Source organism: Petromyzon marinus, chromosome 17, assembly GCF_048934315.1.
Source record: "Petromyzon marinus isolate PM22_M1 ecotype Great Lakes invasive population chromosome 17, UKy_Petmar_22M1.pri1.0, whole genome shotgun sequence".
Classification (NCBI taxonomy): Eukaryota; Metazoa; Chordata; class Hyperoartia; order Petromyzontiformes; family Petromyzontidae; genus Petromyzon; species Petromyzon marinus.
Window position 1 is genome coordinate 17,904,256 of NC_133683.1, and position 15,841 is coordinate 17,920,096.

General features: G+C 49.6%; 1 protein-coding gene across 4 annotated transcripts in view; it reads right to left on the reverse strand.

Moving 5' to 3' along the window:
* KCNH1 (potassium voltage-gated channel subfamily H member 1) overlaps positions 1–13,988 on the reverse strand; it is a 146,622-nt gene extending 132,634 nt beyond the window's left edge. Inside the window, exons 1-2 of one of the 4 annotated variants that reach the window (XM_032955924.2) lie at positions 13,522–13,988; positions 2,108–2,205 (exon numbers count right to left, since the gene is read on the reverse strand). In XM_032955924.2, the coding sequence (XP_032811815.2) occupies positions 2,108–2,148 (41 nt within the window). In that variant the 5' untranslated portion in view covers positions 2,149–2,205; positions 13,522–13,988. Of the gene's footprint in view, positions 1–2,081; positions 2,206–13,521 lie in introns of those variants that run through there. The other 3 variants (XM_032955923.2, XM_032955922.2, XM_032955925.2) reach the window with 3 other exon arrangements.
* Between the last annotated feature and the right edge of the window lie 1,853 nt (positions 13,989–15,841).

Consider the following 15,841-nt stretch of genomic DNA (forward strand, 5'->3'; position numbering starts at 1 on the left):
GAAATGGAGAAAGAAAACTCCACCTCGCAACCTTCAGACAGTAATTGCATCACGTTAACTTGACGTTACAAGCGGACCGCCGCTCACGACGTTAAACCGATGGGTGCCACAATTTCACCGAGGTCCAGAGTCAATGGCTCGGGCGTTACCGTTCGCTGTCAGGACAGTCGAGTGCACCGAGGTCGACCTCCCCGTGACGGATACGGACACGCCGAGACACCCCAACGGGGGCCAGGGACCTCGCCGTCACTGCGTGGCGGTCGCTCACCGCCCCTCATCAGCATCAGCCGTCCTCTATCTACTGCTAGATGAAAGCTCCCACCCCCTCTCACCCCCCCCCCCCAAACCCACCTCGTCACCATTCGTCACGGTCTCGCGACGCCTCGATCCATCTCGCTCCTGCACGCGAGCCGACCTCTTGGCTGCATCTCCACAGTGGTTGGTGATTTCGTGTTTGTACGTGCATGTATGTGTCTGTGTTGAACTTCTTTCGCACCGTACGTAGCCAACCGTGCAAATCGGAGGTGCGGGGGGAAGGACAACAAACTAAAGGCAAAAAAAAACAGTTCTTGGGTCCGTTTTCTCGCTGAGGCTGTTACTTAGCCACTAGTATCATTCGTCGGCCATCACATCATTCTCTTGAGCGATGTGTCTGGCTTAAGGTCGCTTTATTTTTCTGAACAAGTCCGTAAAATGTTTATAATTTACATGTAGGTCATTTCTATTTTTTTTTGTTTTTTTTATACATTTCCACGTGACAAGCCACTTTGTTGAGCTATCATTTGTGGCCAGGTCGCTTCTGAAAAATAAGTTAATCTCTCAGTGGGCTTTTCCTGGTGAAAGTGATTTGCTTACTTTTCCTATGCTTTGCACTCCTGTCGTGTTTTCATATTGTCTGTTGTTGTCACGTTCTGACCCGCCCTGACTGGACATCCGTGAAAAATAGCTTAATAGATCATCGGATTCCTCCAATACAAAGAAATATTCCGACTGATTTGTGTTCTGCGTTCCGTGCCCTCTCTCTCTCTCCGTTTCCCCCTATAATTTCAAGCGCGCACATCTCCATACTTACACAGCAATCACTTTGTCACGATTAAAACACCACTTCTAAGAATGAATTATCTACATTAGCACCCACGGCGTAGTTAATTAGTGCCCCTCAAGTGGCGCAACAGAAACTGGAGCCCATGGGTTCTGAAGATTCCTAGATGCCGAGTTACAAAGGGGGTGGGGAATTGGCCAGGAGGGGTCTATTTAATTCCTTACAAGAGGGCCCATGCCAACCACATTACCCTCAACTTATGAGTACATCTCTATCCTACTGAAACTGGCACTGGTCATTCATAAGTTAATTTGCACTTTGACAGCCAAGGTCGTATTGCTCTTGTTGTTGTTGTTATCGGTTTGTTGTTGATACTCTATGTCTTGACTCAGTTGACCGCAGGCACCGCTGTGGCCTGGGATTCTCTCTTTGAAGGATTGCACCTCGTTTGAGATGCCACGAGGCGCGGCGCTACAGTATTTGTGAAAAATGTGTCTAGATTCTAGAGATTTCACTTTTCAGTTGAAATTGTAGAAAGCGATTTTTAAAGCACACACACACGCGCGCGCGTGTCAGCAATTCTAGCCTGCATTGAATATAAACATTTAGACAGCATCAGCACTCCCTCCAACATCATAACACCGACAGAGTATACCCACAGTGCACGTCAGAGGAAAGACAGGAATACAAACGTCGACCTACCGTAAAAATAAGCGAAGGGGTCCACAAAGAATCGGAAAATAATCATTAAAAAATACAACCAAAGAAAAAAACAACAAGGCCAACAAGGAATTATGAAATTCCAAACCGAGTCACAGTACCGGGCAAACGACAGCGTGAGCTCAATCCCTTCCCTTAAAAACACATCCGCCTGTCCTTAGAAGGTGGCTTGCTTCGCTCCGCGTGGCCGCCTGTGGAATCCCTACGATCCCTTGTGGGCCCTGTGGCTTTCTTTTTTAAAATTTTGCCCGCGCGCGTGGCCCAATCTCAGTGTGCAACCCGTCCCGCCCGCTCCACCCCCGCACGCGCACGCACGCACCTGCACGTACAGCTCTTCTGCATCACCTCTGCGCGGTGGTAGCCAGAGAGCTTGCAGAAGCCGTCATTGCTGTACACGATGGGCCAGTCGACAATTTGCGCGTTTCCCAGCAGGAAGTTTGCGTCTGCAGATTCGGGAGACAAACAGAGTTGGGTGAGTTGCGCAGAGGACCTTGCAAGCAGCAGGTTAAACATCGCCGCCGCCTCCGTGATGTTGCAACAAATGCCCGCTGGTATCCAGCGAAAGAATAACAGCAACAACAACAGCAGAAGAGCATTTACCTGGGAACGCCACTTGGGTCTTGCGACTCATTCATGCAGAAAAATAGTGTCTACATCACGAGTGGTGGCAATGTGCGTGTGCGAGGCGCGGTGCGGAGGAGCGGTAGTCTATTGGCGAGCGAACTTGGCTACGAACACGGCGACCCGACTTTGATTGCCGCTCAACGACCAACAAAAACAGTGGCAAATATATATGAACCGGTCGACTCAACCTCACGCGAGTACCTAGTGCAGTGCGTTGAACATCACCATTCGGGAGACAAAGGCGGTCGGGCGTTGTTGGCCACCCACCCAGTCGTGTGCCGTCCCCCCCCCCCCCCCCTTCGCGTGTGCTCACTAAGAGCAACTTTGCCCCAACTATCTGCAAAAAGGCTATGCGGGGGATCTTTGTCTTTGTGTGAGACGTGCCACGGTTAACGGTAGTAATCCGTGGGTGGATTATCCAGGTTGCGAATTAACGTTGCTCATTCGCACCTTTATTGTTGTTGCTTTACCACGCTCACTGGTTTCACTGTTAGCTGCTCCTCACTCGTCGAGCGTCAATGACTCTGTGGCCACGTGGCCGAGAACACGTCGGCAAAGCAAAACATTTCCTTAAGAAGCAATAAAACCAGACGACGTCGGTCAATGAAAAGTGTTTTCATCATCTAACCTGCATCTATTTGTTTGCGTTATCCGAGTTCGATCGCGGTGATTTTCTGACATCGGGACGACGCATATCTGAGCCCGGTCCTGGGCCCTCCCGTAGGTTGTCTCAACGCGAAATGAGCGCCTGGTGCGGTGTGTGTGTGTGTGAACATTGGCTCTCCCCTGCCATTGCGCCGAATAATCACGAGGTCTGCCTCCGTCCATAAACCCGTTGTGCCTTGCGATGTCGCGAAATAACCGGTTAAATAAAAAAAAGAAGTCAGGTTTATGCTGCCGTTAATGAGAAGCAGAGCAGATAGATACGTTTCGCCCGACTGGTTTTATTAAATGTAAGTCATTTTTCTCTGCGTGTGCCATTTCATCGCGAGGATGATAAATAATAATCATCATAACAGCAGAAGCCGAAATAAGACAACAAGAAGAAAATGTAACTATGATGAGCTCGTGTTTGGAAGAAAGAAAAAAAAATTCCATCCGAGGAATGAGTTCGATTTAATGAGTAGACAAAAGTGATCCTAAAATGTTAACGAGCAGTGACAGCGCATCTATGACATCACCAGTGTTTCTGGGTGAGGTCTCTCTGGTGACTATTACGAAGATAGCTCGTGCTATAATGTGCAAGTGTGTGTGTTTATACATAGCGTCCCTTGAGGGGGGTACGGGAATCTATCGAAGTGTAGCGAAATGCGTAATTAACTCAGATTGCCACATACGGAGATGCATCAATAACTGCGCGTGTGTGTGTGTGCTGAATGTGCATGTAGAGTACAGTATTTTTTTATTCATGTTTCAGATGGAGCGATACAATCAGTCCGCGTTCTGGAGCGACATCGATCTTGGCATCGCAAGATCGCATAGATGGCTCTAGCGCTATGGGATGGAACGGGGTGGAGGAGAGGGGGGGGGTCATCCAGCAGTTGGATAGATCGTGGCTCATGACGGTGACTTACTCATTATCTGCGAGGTTTCACCACCCCTGCAGATGTTCACAAAGGGCATTGCGTAACTGGAGGCACAAACTTGCCGTGACATGCCTATTTGATAATAAAAAAAGCCGCAGAGACAACTTGAGGGCCTTTAACTCTCGGTTATCCGTGGGCAGATTATCCGGGTAACGGATTCATCGGCGCTTGCAAAGTGAAAACAAAAATATACGTATCGAAAAATATAGTACTTACTGTACAGTACAAGTGTTCAATTCCGACGCGTGGCTATTTTTAAGTACGCACGCTGCTTTCCCTCGCAGTGTCAGCGGCTCAACGATCGTGACTCATTGACCAATTACTTAAGATGCAATAAAAGCACGGACAGTCGACGTCTTCACCCCCCCCCCTCCCCCATTCGTCGTAGTTAAGCAATAAGCAGGTTCGCGTGAAGCCTAATTTGCACGTGTTCTGCACTATCGCAATTTTTTTGTAATCCGGGTCAGCTCTGCCCAACCGAGATAGATTGAGTGTAAAGGCAGGCGCCGTAAGGACTCACCCCCCCCAACTCCCAGTGCCGGATTATCCTAGTAACACAAGTAGCTACACATGTAGTCGCTACGGGCCCCGCACTTTCAAGGGCCCCGTGCTAAATGCTTTCAAGCTATCAATTCAGGTTCAGTTATTCTGCACTTGCTCTATTACTATAGTACTATACCGCCTTCAACTTTTATGAACGGTTGGGTATTTAAGGCTAGCGATTTGTCGTATTATGCGGCTATATAGCAAATGCAAAAATAGAATTACTTTACTATGAAAATGTAAAATGTGTTTTAATATTAATGTTTTTTTTATTTAAGACCCCTTAATAACATATGCTACAGACCCCGCACTAGCTTCATCCGTAACTGCCCACTCCCCGGAGTCGAGGAGTTGTCCGGGTGAAGGGGAGAGTGTCGCGATTACATTAGAGCGGCCTCTAGCGGCTGCTGGGGCAGGACACGCGAGTCAATTTGCAGGCAACACACTCAGAATAACGTCGATTTTCGAGCGCGCTCTTCGACGTGCGTTATGTATGGATCGTGGCATTCTGGATAGATCGTAATCCATGAATGATCGAGAACGATCGACGCAATTTTATGCAAATCCTCTAATCAGGGCTTAATTTCAGCCGCGGCTGAGCTCAGGAAACAAAAAATCCCACCCCTCCCTCCCGTCCATTCCCCACCCCTCCCCACGCTGTCGATGTGGGGAGAGGGTGCGGGGTGGGTTGGCTCGTGGGTACGGGGGAGTTGAGGGGTGTCAGGAAATATTCCGTGAAAAATTAAGCCGTGCAACCCCCGTAATTAATCATTAGAGGCGCTACGCTTGACGCGTAATCATAATTGTGAGCCGCGGTCACACGCCAAGCAAGCGCGTGCTGCTGATGGCTGATGGTTGTTAGACGGTGATGGTTGTTAGACGGTGATGGTGGTGAGCTGGAGATGATGGTGAGCTGGTGATGGTGGTGAGATGGTGATGGTGGTGAGATGGTGGTGAGATGGTGATGGTGGTGAGCTGGTGATGGTGGTGAGATGATGATGATGGTGGTGAGATGGTGGTGAGATGGTGATGGTGGTGAGATGGTGATGATGATGAGATGGTGATGGTGGTGAGCTGGTGATGGCGGTGAGCTAGTGATGGTGGTGAGATGGTGATGGTGGTGAGATGGTGATGAGATGGTGGTGGTGGTGAGCTGGTGATGGTGGTGAGATGGTGATGGTGGTGAGATGGTGATGGTGGTGAGATGGTGATGAGATGGTGGTGGTGGTGAGCTGGTGATGGCGGTGAGCTGGTGATGGTGGTGAGATGGTGATGGTGGTGAGATGTTGATGAGATGGTGGTGGTGGTGGTGGAGGTGAGCTGGTGATGGTGGTGAGATGGTGATGGTGGTGAGATGGTGATGAGATGGTGGTGGTGGTGGTGAGCTGGTGATGGTGGTGAGATGGTGATGGTGGACTAAATGGTGGGTCGTCAGTGAGGGAGGGTGGGAACGGAGAGAGGGTCGCCTTCCTGTATCCTCAATCTTTTTTAATTCCAATCCAACTTTAAATCACAAGAAAGGAGAGAGGGAAAGACGGCGCAACCGAAATAATAATAAAACCACCACCCCGTCTCCGTGATCGATACTTATTTATCGGAGCTGTAGTCGCGAGCGATGGGATCTCTAACAGGCGCCAAGCCGCGCGTGTCCTCTCAACAGATGAATGGTCATTAGCGACGAGCCGTGCGGGTGAGGAGGGGGGGGAGCTTTTTTCCCAGTTTCCTTGCCCCCCCCCCCGAACGCCCCCATCTCTTCGTGTAAGTTGCAACACGCCAACGATGCCGGGTTCGAGCAGTACACCCGGGGGCCACTGCGGTAAAGTTTCCCCGCATCCCGCGGGGGGTCGGGGGGGGGCTCTCACTTCGGGTGCCCAACCGGGACCCGAGCGTGAGGTCAAGCGGTCTTCGTGCCGCGTCCTCGCACTGTCCGTCACGGTTAGGTCGTCTTGGAGACAGCGCTCTGGTTATTCACCACCACCGCCACCACTACCACGACCACCGCCACGACCACCACCACCGCCACGACCACCACCACTATCACTACCACGACCACGACCACCACCGCCACGACCACCACCACGACCATCGCCACTACCACTACCACCACCACCACGACCACCACCACCGCCACGACCACCACCACGACCACCATCGCCACTACCACCACCACCACCGCCAACGCCACTACCACTATCACTTCCACGATCACCACCACTATCACTACCACCATCACTATCACTACCACGATCACCACCACGACCACCACCGCCACTACCACTATCACTACCACCACGACCACCACCACCACCGCCACTACCACCATCGCCACTACCACTATCACTACCACTACGACCACCACCACCACCGCCACTACCACCATCGCCACTACCACTATCACTACCACCACGACTACAACCACCGCCACTACCACCACCGCCACTACCACCACTACCACCACCACGACCACCACCACGACCACCACCACCACCACCACTACCACGACCACCACTACCACCACCACCACGACCACCACGACCACCACTACCACGACCACCACCACCACGACCACTACCACCACTACCACGACCACCACCACCATCGCCACTACCACGACCACCACCACCGCCACTACCACCACTACCACGACCACCACCGCCACCCGCTTGCGAGTCGATGCGACGCCGCGGGGGGATTGTCGCGCTTCAAACAGCGGCGTCTGGTGGCTGGCGGTCGGGGAGCGGGTTACGGCGAGCCCATTGCAGGCGACGCACTTAAGATTCATGATTAAAGGGTTGTTGGGGTTAGATCGCGGAGGTAGAAATTCGTCGTAAACCCTCCACCACCCGACACAGCCAATTAGTAAGGGATTTGTCACGTAAACAAAACGCGCCAATTAGTTACATTTTCAGCCCACCGGTGTGTTGGAGAGTAAATCCACAACATTTACAATTTGCAAGAATATTCTGGCAAATCGTCCGCTGATGATGCTGGATGTAATAACGAGCGAAACGTCGTACTACTCAAATTGTAAATGTTGTGGATTCACTCTCCAATACGCCGGTCAGCTGAAGTAGTCACTAATTGGCTAGTTTTGTTTACGTGACAATCCTTACTGGCTGTGTCGGGTGGTGGAGGGTTTACGACACATACTGACGCGATCTAACCCCAAAACCCTTCATTATGACTAATATTGGTCGCGAAAGCACTGCTCCGTGTTAAACTGACGCACGAACAGACGAACATCGATTTGAACGCACGATTTGTGGACTTGAAGGTCAGATCTTCAGCCGTGATGACATCGATGCAGGATACCTGACCGTCATGAGCAGTAGGGATGATTGATGATGATGGTGGTGGTGGTGGTGGCCGATGGACGAGACTGGCGTTGGGTAGTCGAGATGCAACAATAGGTTGTCTCACAATATTGTCGATTAACAGCGGGCACACTCAAGGTGTCTCCGCTTAGCATGCCCGACGGCTCTGCCGACGAGCCTGAGAAGGGCGAAAGGGGCGCAGGGTTGTTTCGTTTGAACGCCCACCGCGGGCGGTGACGAGATCTGCGTTTTTCGCCAGCAGCGATACGTTGCTCACGTGAGTCCGGATGGCCGATGGCTCGATAACTCTGAAGCTATAGCCCACCTTGAAATGGAGATACGGTTCGGACGGTGATTGATTAAGCGTGGCGAATACGTGCGTGGCATGTCACGCACACGTACACGCGCGAACGAGATAATCGCCGGTCACGACTAACATCAGTGGCCGGGTCATATCTAAAGCGGACCCTTGGCACCACCCCCACCGCCCCGCCCCTCCTACCCCCCCCTTCGCCCACCCGCACTGATCAGCGGTGGTGAAGTATGGCCAAGCAACACCCCAACGACCGACAGGGCAACGGGAGGCCTTCATCCAGCAGCGGATTGACATAAGTTAAAGCGGGGCACGAAGAAACTTGTAAAAGTGGGATCTTGTGCGTGACACAATCATCGTCGTCATCATCATCGTCAATAGAAAGGATGATGGCCGATAAAGGAGACTGGTAATGGAATGGCAGACAAAAGGAGGGAAAGTGCCCGAGAGATCAGCGGACTCCCAGGGACGAAATGGATTGGGTCATCGCAGTTCCACGGATGATGTAATTAACTTGGAGAGAGGCCTTCATCCAGCAGTGGCCAGACTTGGCTGCTGCTGCTGATGATGATATGTACACACGCAAGACTCAAGACTTTTTCTTTTCTCCTCTGCCTTTGGCTGTCTCTCTTTGAAGTGTTTTTCCTCGCACGTGAGTATAAAATCGCATCTCTTCTCTGCCCGGTGGCATCTAATAAAAAAACATCCATCATATATCCCATGAAATATAGATATACAATCTTTGTCTCTGGGTCCCATTGAAGCACACGTGCCACCCCTCCGTATACGCCGTATTAAGGTACGTACACAATTAAAGGCTTAATGAATGCAATCGTACGGTAACGGCGTCTCTAGTACAAACATACAATGTTTCAGCTATTAAGCCGGGGACAGTGATGGCAATGTACGCAGCATTGTGGAGGCGAGGGTTGGTGGATTGCCGCACAAATGTTCTGAAACTGCTTTCCCGTGGGGCGTCGAGCAGTGACTCGCCACGAGAAGGCAGTACAGCAAGTATGGACTAATCGCCGTCTGTCCCCATCTGTACGGCGGGGATAGAGCGCGCGTGCGGTTTTCTCCGGGCGCTCCGGTTTCCTCCCACGTGGATAATAAATAAAAAAAACACGACTCGTCATTAATTAGCTGCAAACTTCTTAATATCAAACCCTAATGTCGCAGCAGCAGCAGCATGACCCTCGTGAACAAAAGAAACAGCCCTCCGATTTATCGTGGCTCTCCTGGATAAATAATTAAACGTTTCATTTTTTTTACAAAAAACATGTGTTCTCAAAATAGATTCGGCCAAACGTATCAACAACACAAGACCCTCTTGAACAACGGTCCTGAGACTCACTGATGCTTTGCTTGCGCGGGTAATTAAAGGGCATCGCTGTTACTGTGCGTGAATCATTGCGGCGATGTGTTTGCTTTCGGAAATATGCGGCTTTGAGTTGTTATTTTTTGACAACTGAAAACGGAACGAATGTTTGCGCTATTCCAACGTTATAAATAAAAACCCATTACAAATGGTGGATTAATAAATAATTGAAGAGATTAGTTTAATTAACGTGTTATGAATGTGCCCCATTGTTTATCACCTTCATTAATTAGCATGATCCAGTGTTCTTTTTTAAATCAAACACCGTAAATTGACAATGTTCATAACTGCTTGTGTGTTGGCGATGCGTTGTGGGGGTGGGGGTGGGGGGAATTGCAGTGCTAAACGCGCCGCTCTCTGAACCCGGCGACCCAAGTTTGACTTACGGCTTAAGATCAACACCAGTGGCGATTTTATAATTATCGCAACCAGTCGCGAGCCTCCTCTAGGTCAACTCCGCCTCAAACGGGTACCGTACCTGCTGTAAAGCATCGCCCACTTGGGAGACAAAGGCGGCCGGGCGTGGTGCTGGCCACCCATCCCCTCGACCTTCATCGGAGCTACTCGCTAACAGCGCTTGCCCCCATCGGTTTGTGAAGGCTACACGAGCGAGGAGGTTCAGTGCCGGATTATCGTAGTAGCAAAAGTAGCTACAAATAAATGTAGCTACAAATGTAGCTACATACATTTATGCACTTGCTCTATTACAAATGTAGCTACATACATTTGTAGCTACATACATTTGTAGCTACAAATGTAGCTACAAATGTATGTAGCTACACATGTAGCTACGGGCCTCGCACTTTCAAGGGCCGCGCGCTAAATGCTTTCAAGCTATCAATTCCGATTCAGTGATTATGCACTTGCTCTATTACTATAGTACTATACCGCCTTCAACTTTTATGAACGACTGGGTGTTTAAGGTCAGCGATTTCTCGTATTATCTGGCTGTATAGCAAATGTAGAAATACAATTACTTTACTACGCAAGTAAAAAAATGTGTGTTTTAATATTTACGTGTTTTTTTTCCCTTCAATTTAGGGCCCCTTTATAACATCTGCCAAAGGCCCCGCACTCGCTGAATCCGGCACTGGGGTTGGTTGGTGGCGGGGGGGTTCTTTGTCCTTGCTTTGTGATTGCCGCCAGCACCTCCAACGCGCTCCCCGGCCGCTGGACCGACTCGTGCCCTGCGAGCGAGGGCAGCACGCTCGCAGGGCCACGGAGGTGTGTGTGTGGTTCAAGAATCATTCTTCGGAACTAACCCCCCCGGCGGCCACGGATATAGTTACACCGATATGGCATTGTTACACCAAATATGGCATTGTTATACCAAATATGGCATTGTTACACCAAATATGGCATTGTTACACCAATATGGCACTGTTATACCAAATATGGCATTGTTACACCAAATATGGCATTGTTACAGCAAATATGGCATTGTTATACCAAATATGGCATTGTTACACCAAATATGGCATTGTTACACCAATATGGCATTGTTATACCAAATATGGCATTGTTACAGCAAATATGGCATTGTTATACCAAATATGGCATTGTTACACCAAATATGGTATTGTTACACCAAATATGGCATTGTTACACCGATATGGCATTGTTACACCAATATGGCATTGTTATACCAAATATGGTATTGTTACACCAAATATGGCATTGTTACACCGATATGGCATTGTAACACCGATACGGCATTGTTACACCAAATATGGCATTGTTACACCGATACGGCATTGTTACACCGATACAGCATTGTTATACCAAATATGGCATTGTTACACCGATATGGCATTGTTATACCGATATGGCATTGTTACACCAAATATGGCATTGTTACACCGATATGGCATTGTTATACCGATATGGCATTGTTACACCGATATGGCATTGTTACACCGATATGGCATTGTTATACCGATATGGCATTGTTATAGCAAATATGGCATTGTTACACCGATACGGCATTGTTATACCAATATGGCATTGTTACACCGATACGGCATTGTTACACCGATATGGCATTGTTATACCAAATATGGCATTGTTACACCGATATGGCATTGTTATACCGATATGGCATTGTTACACCGATATGGCATTGTTACACCGATATGGCATTGTTATACCGATATGGCATTGTTATACCAAATATGGCATTGTTACACCGATACGGCATTGTTATACCAATATGGCATTGTTACACCGATACAGCATTGTTACACCGATACGGTATTGTTACACCGATATGGCATTGTTATACCGATATGGCATTGTTATACCAAATATGGCATTGTTATACCAAATATGGCATTTTTACACCGATATGGTATTGTTACACCGATATGGTATTGTTACACCGATATGGTATTGTTACACCGATATGGTATTTTTACACCAATATGGTATTGTTACACCGATATGGTATTTTTACACCAATATGGCATTGTTACACCGATTTGGCATTGTTACACCGATATGGTATTGTTACACCGATATGGTATTTTTACACCAATATGGTATTGTTACACCAATATGGTATTGTAATATCGATATTGCATTGTAAAAAGACCAAAGGCAACGACTACCCAACCGAAGCTAATGATAGTTCATCGAGAGTGTCCTAATTATTTTTGCAATGACAGTTATTGTTTGTGTGTTGTTGTTGTAACTTTCTCGTCCGCGCCTACTGGACATATGTGCAAAAAAATGCTTTGTAGCTCATCGGATTTCTCCAGTATAAATACAGATTCCGACTCTAAACATGATGTGTTGAAGACAAAACAACAAGAACAACAAATCGCGGATTTGTGCCGTCGTCAAAATAGGCGATTCAATTTTTGCGCAGCCTCTCTGTAAATCCCCCAAGCCCTGTCGACCATACTTCACCACGCTGTTCACTGCGGGTTGGTGAAGGGTGGTGGTGGTGGTGATGGGGGAGGGGGGCTGGATGAGAGCGGAGTCCAATATCATACTGGACAACCGTGAACAAAGAGCCTCATAGCTCATCGGCTTCATTGAGCCTAAATACAGATTCTCCTCATTCTGGTTCGGGTAACATTCGCCACTGATGTCAGCCGTGGCCGTGTAATCGAAAGATCGTCGGGTTGGCCGCGTCCGTAGCGCAGCGCGCTAACCACTGTGCCACCGCTCCACCCCTTGTGCTCACCGCAGCTTTCCGAATACCACCATCGCATTCGTGTGTGCGTGTTTGATTGTTGCCTGGGTCACTTGTTTGATCACACGAGCAGCGCGCCCGTCAAGTTTCCCTTACGCGTAAAAAAACAACAACAACAACAACTCGGTAGGGGGCGATTACTTATTCAATTAAAACACCCACCCACAACAACAACACGTGAGGGTGACGTCACCGCTCGTGCCAGGCTAGGTGCACCTCGACGCCACGTGAAGTGAGCAAGACTCGCTTGCAGGAAGGGAGGACATCGCGGAAGCAAGAACCTCCGTTTGTCACGGGTTGACCGACTGAGATGACTGACAAAGATTAACCACCTGTGCTGCCCGCTGTGGCAATTATAAATATATATATATAAAGCACCCACGGAGGAGATAGCCAAGATAACGTGAGACAAGAGTTTTACGTGATCGGTTAAATGCAAACGCGAAACGTCGCCTATTTGCCGTTTAGCCAGTGTATCGAGTTTTCTTTTTCAGGGTTAAGAGCGTGACCCATAGGCAGAATTTAACAGCAGCCGCACATGCTAAAACAAAGACAAAGATCCACCCCAAAGCCTTTCACAGTGTGTCCGTACGTATGTTGAACTTCTTTCGCAACGTACGTAGCCAAGCGTGCTAATTGGAGGCCGCAGAGAGGGTACAAAGCGCTGTTTAAAAGCCCGTTAGCGAGCGGCTACACAAGCCTGCAGGAACAACACACGGCAAGCCACGAACGACCCTAACTGAGCCGAGAGAAAGAGAGAGAGAGATCAAAAAGAATCCAAACCAACGTCAACGGAACGTCTCACCGGCCGAGCGGCGGACTATGTTCTCCAGGAAAGTGTTTTGAGGCGCCACCAGTCCTTTGCGGCCCCCTGGCATTCTGCGACGGTGTCAGCCGCTGGGCACGCGCTTGAACGACCGTGCGGGTCGTCACATTGACGCGGCGGAGAGCAGACTGCCGCAACGCCGCCACCGCCAGCGCTGCTGATGGTGATGCCCCCGCCGCCGCCGCCGCCGCTGCTGATGCTGATGCTGATCCCACTGCTGCTGCTGCTGCTTTTGTTGTTGTTGCGAATGCCGATGGAAGCGGAGACGGAGAGGAGGCCCAGCGAGTGTCTCCTCATCCTCACAGTGGCGGAATCCCGACTGGAAGGGGGGACACAGAGCCGAAGTGGCGGGGTGGTGCTGGTTGGTGCTGGTGCTGGGAGGTTGCGGGGGAGGGGGGCTGGGTAGATAGAGGGAGGAGGAGGTTGCTCTCTGCGTTGGTGAGAGCGGTGGGGAGAGAGGTGGAGGAGACGGGGGGGGGGACGGCCGGCGGGCGGGCGGGCGCGGGGTCGCGAGTCGATGTCATAAGGCGTGCGCGCTGGGGAGGAGGGCTCGATGCGATTGCGTTAAAGGTGGCGGCGTCTCGATGCGATCTCAAAGATTCCGCTACCCCCCCACCCACCCACAAGGATGCGAAGCAGGAGGAGCGAGCCGCGTGTCGCGCGCGCGGGAGGGGAATCTCAAACTCGCTGGCGCGCACGGCCGCCGAGAATCACTCGCTGCGCGCACTGCGCTGAATGCACGAGCGGCGTGGGCAGCGCAGGCAGTGGCAGATTTCGACTCTCAAGTCTCTCAATAAATTAGTCTTTAGCACGAGTACCCCCCCCCCCCCACCACCACCACCACTACTACCACCGCGAGGATGCGCTCAAGATGTTTGGCCGAATTCATTGTTATGTTGTTGTTGTGGTGGTGGTCTTTAAAAGAGGCGGAATGAGCGATGAAGATCTGCTTCGCGAATGGATGGAAGAAGGGCTACGTTCTTTTAATGCTTTTGAAATGACAAAGAAAATTATAATGCGCACGGATAGGGCGATAACCTACTAGCTGTACTCCATTCTAACTGGCGGCCTCGCAGTGGCGGAGGTGTGTGTCGCTCACGAGCCTCCAACTTGCTGGTTAATACCAGATGTGTAGCGATGATTTGATTAATAACATCACATCATTAAGGTGCAATGTACACGCACGCATGGATAAGAGTCACTTCGTGTAAGTTATATGCAAACGGTACACGAGTAACAGTGCTGGTACTCCCGCCTCTCCAAAGACGTCTGGCCACCGCAGAAGATTAGGCAACAATATTATCTGTAAGAGCGCCTCTTAGAGGTTCCCTCTAGAGGGGGGGGTTCTTCCACCAGCAGTGGCCTGAACAAGAAATTGCAGGGCTGCGCCTTTATTCCTTCACATGAAATCGATAGCTATATGCTGATATCATTATTGATAGACGAATGAAGCGTGCACAACTGAAAACTCTACTGATACCGAACAAACGAGAAACAATAGGAACGAGAATGTAAAACGATAATTGTAAATAATAGATAATCAAATCGATGATCTAATAGAATAACCGGCGAGTGGTAATGAGAACACCTACAGTTCACACAAGCGCGCTACATTCCAGAATGATTTATCGCCCAATGATGCTGATGATGGTCATTTCAGACGGTCCTGAATGATAACTGAGTGGCAGCCAAGGAATGGAACGCGCCTCAAAGCGCGTCCACGGAGGAGATGTAACGACGATGAGTTCGGCTCGCGTGTGTACGGGTGCTAGGTGGAATTACGACATCTCCGGATCGTGGGAGACCACGGTGGTGGCTCGGGGAGGCTTTCATCCAGCAGTGGATTGACCATGGCTGATTATGATGAAGTATGCGCAAATAGAATACAGTAGATTGTCATGCGTTTGTCAGGAGTGTGTGTTTTTTTTTGTTTGTTATCGTGAGGTTTTACTGACCAGAATAATGTACCATCACAGAAAACATTCCGACAGCTCGACTCATCATTGTAAATTGGTCCATTAGTATATTGGAAAACATACACGTGCAAAGATTTATGCCGCTAGTTCTAAAGCTTTTATAGATGTACAGTCTATGAGGAGAGAGAGAGAAACAATGTCTTGTGTGCGCGCGAGCCCTTTTTTATGCTCGCTAAGGGGTAAGGAGATCATTGAGCGTTCCAGAAGAATGTGGAGGCATTCTTTGCTCGAGATGTTCACGTGAGTGGTCATCTAAACGAGTGGTCACTATCATCATCAGCCACGATCGATCAATCCACTGCTGGATGAAAGCCGCCGGTATC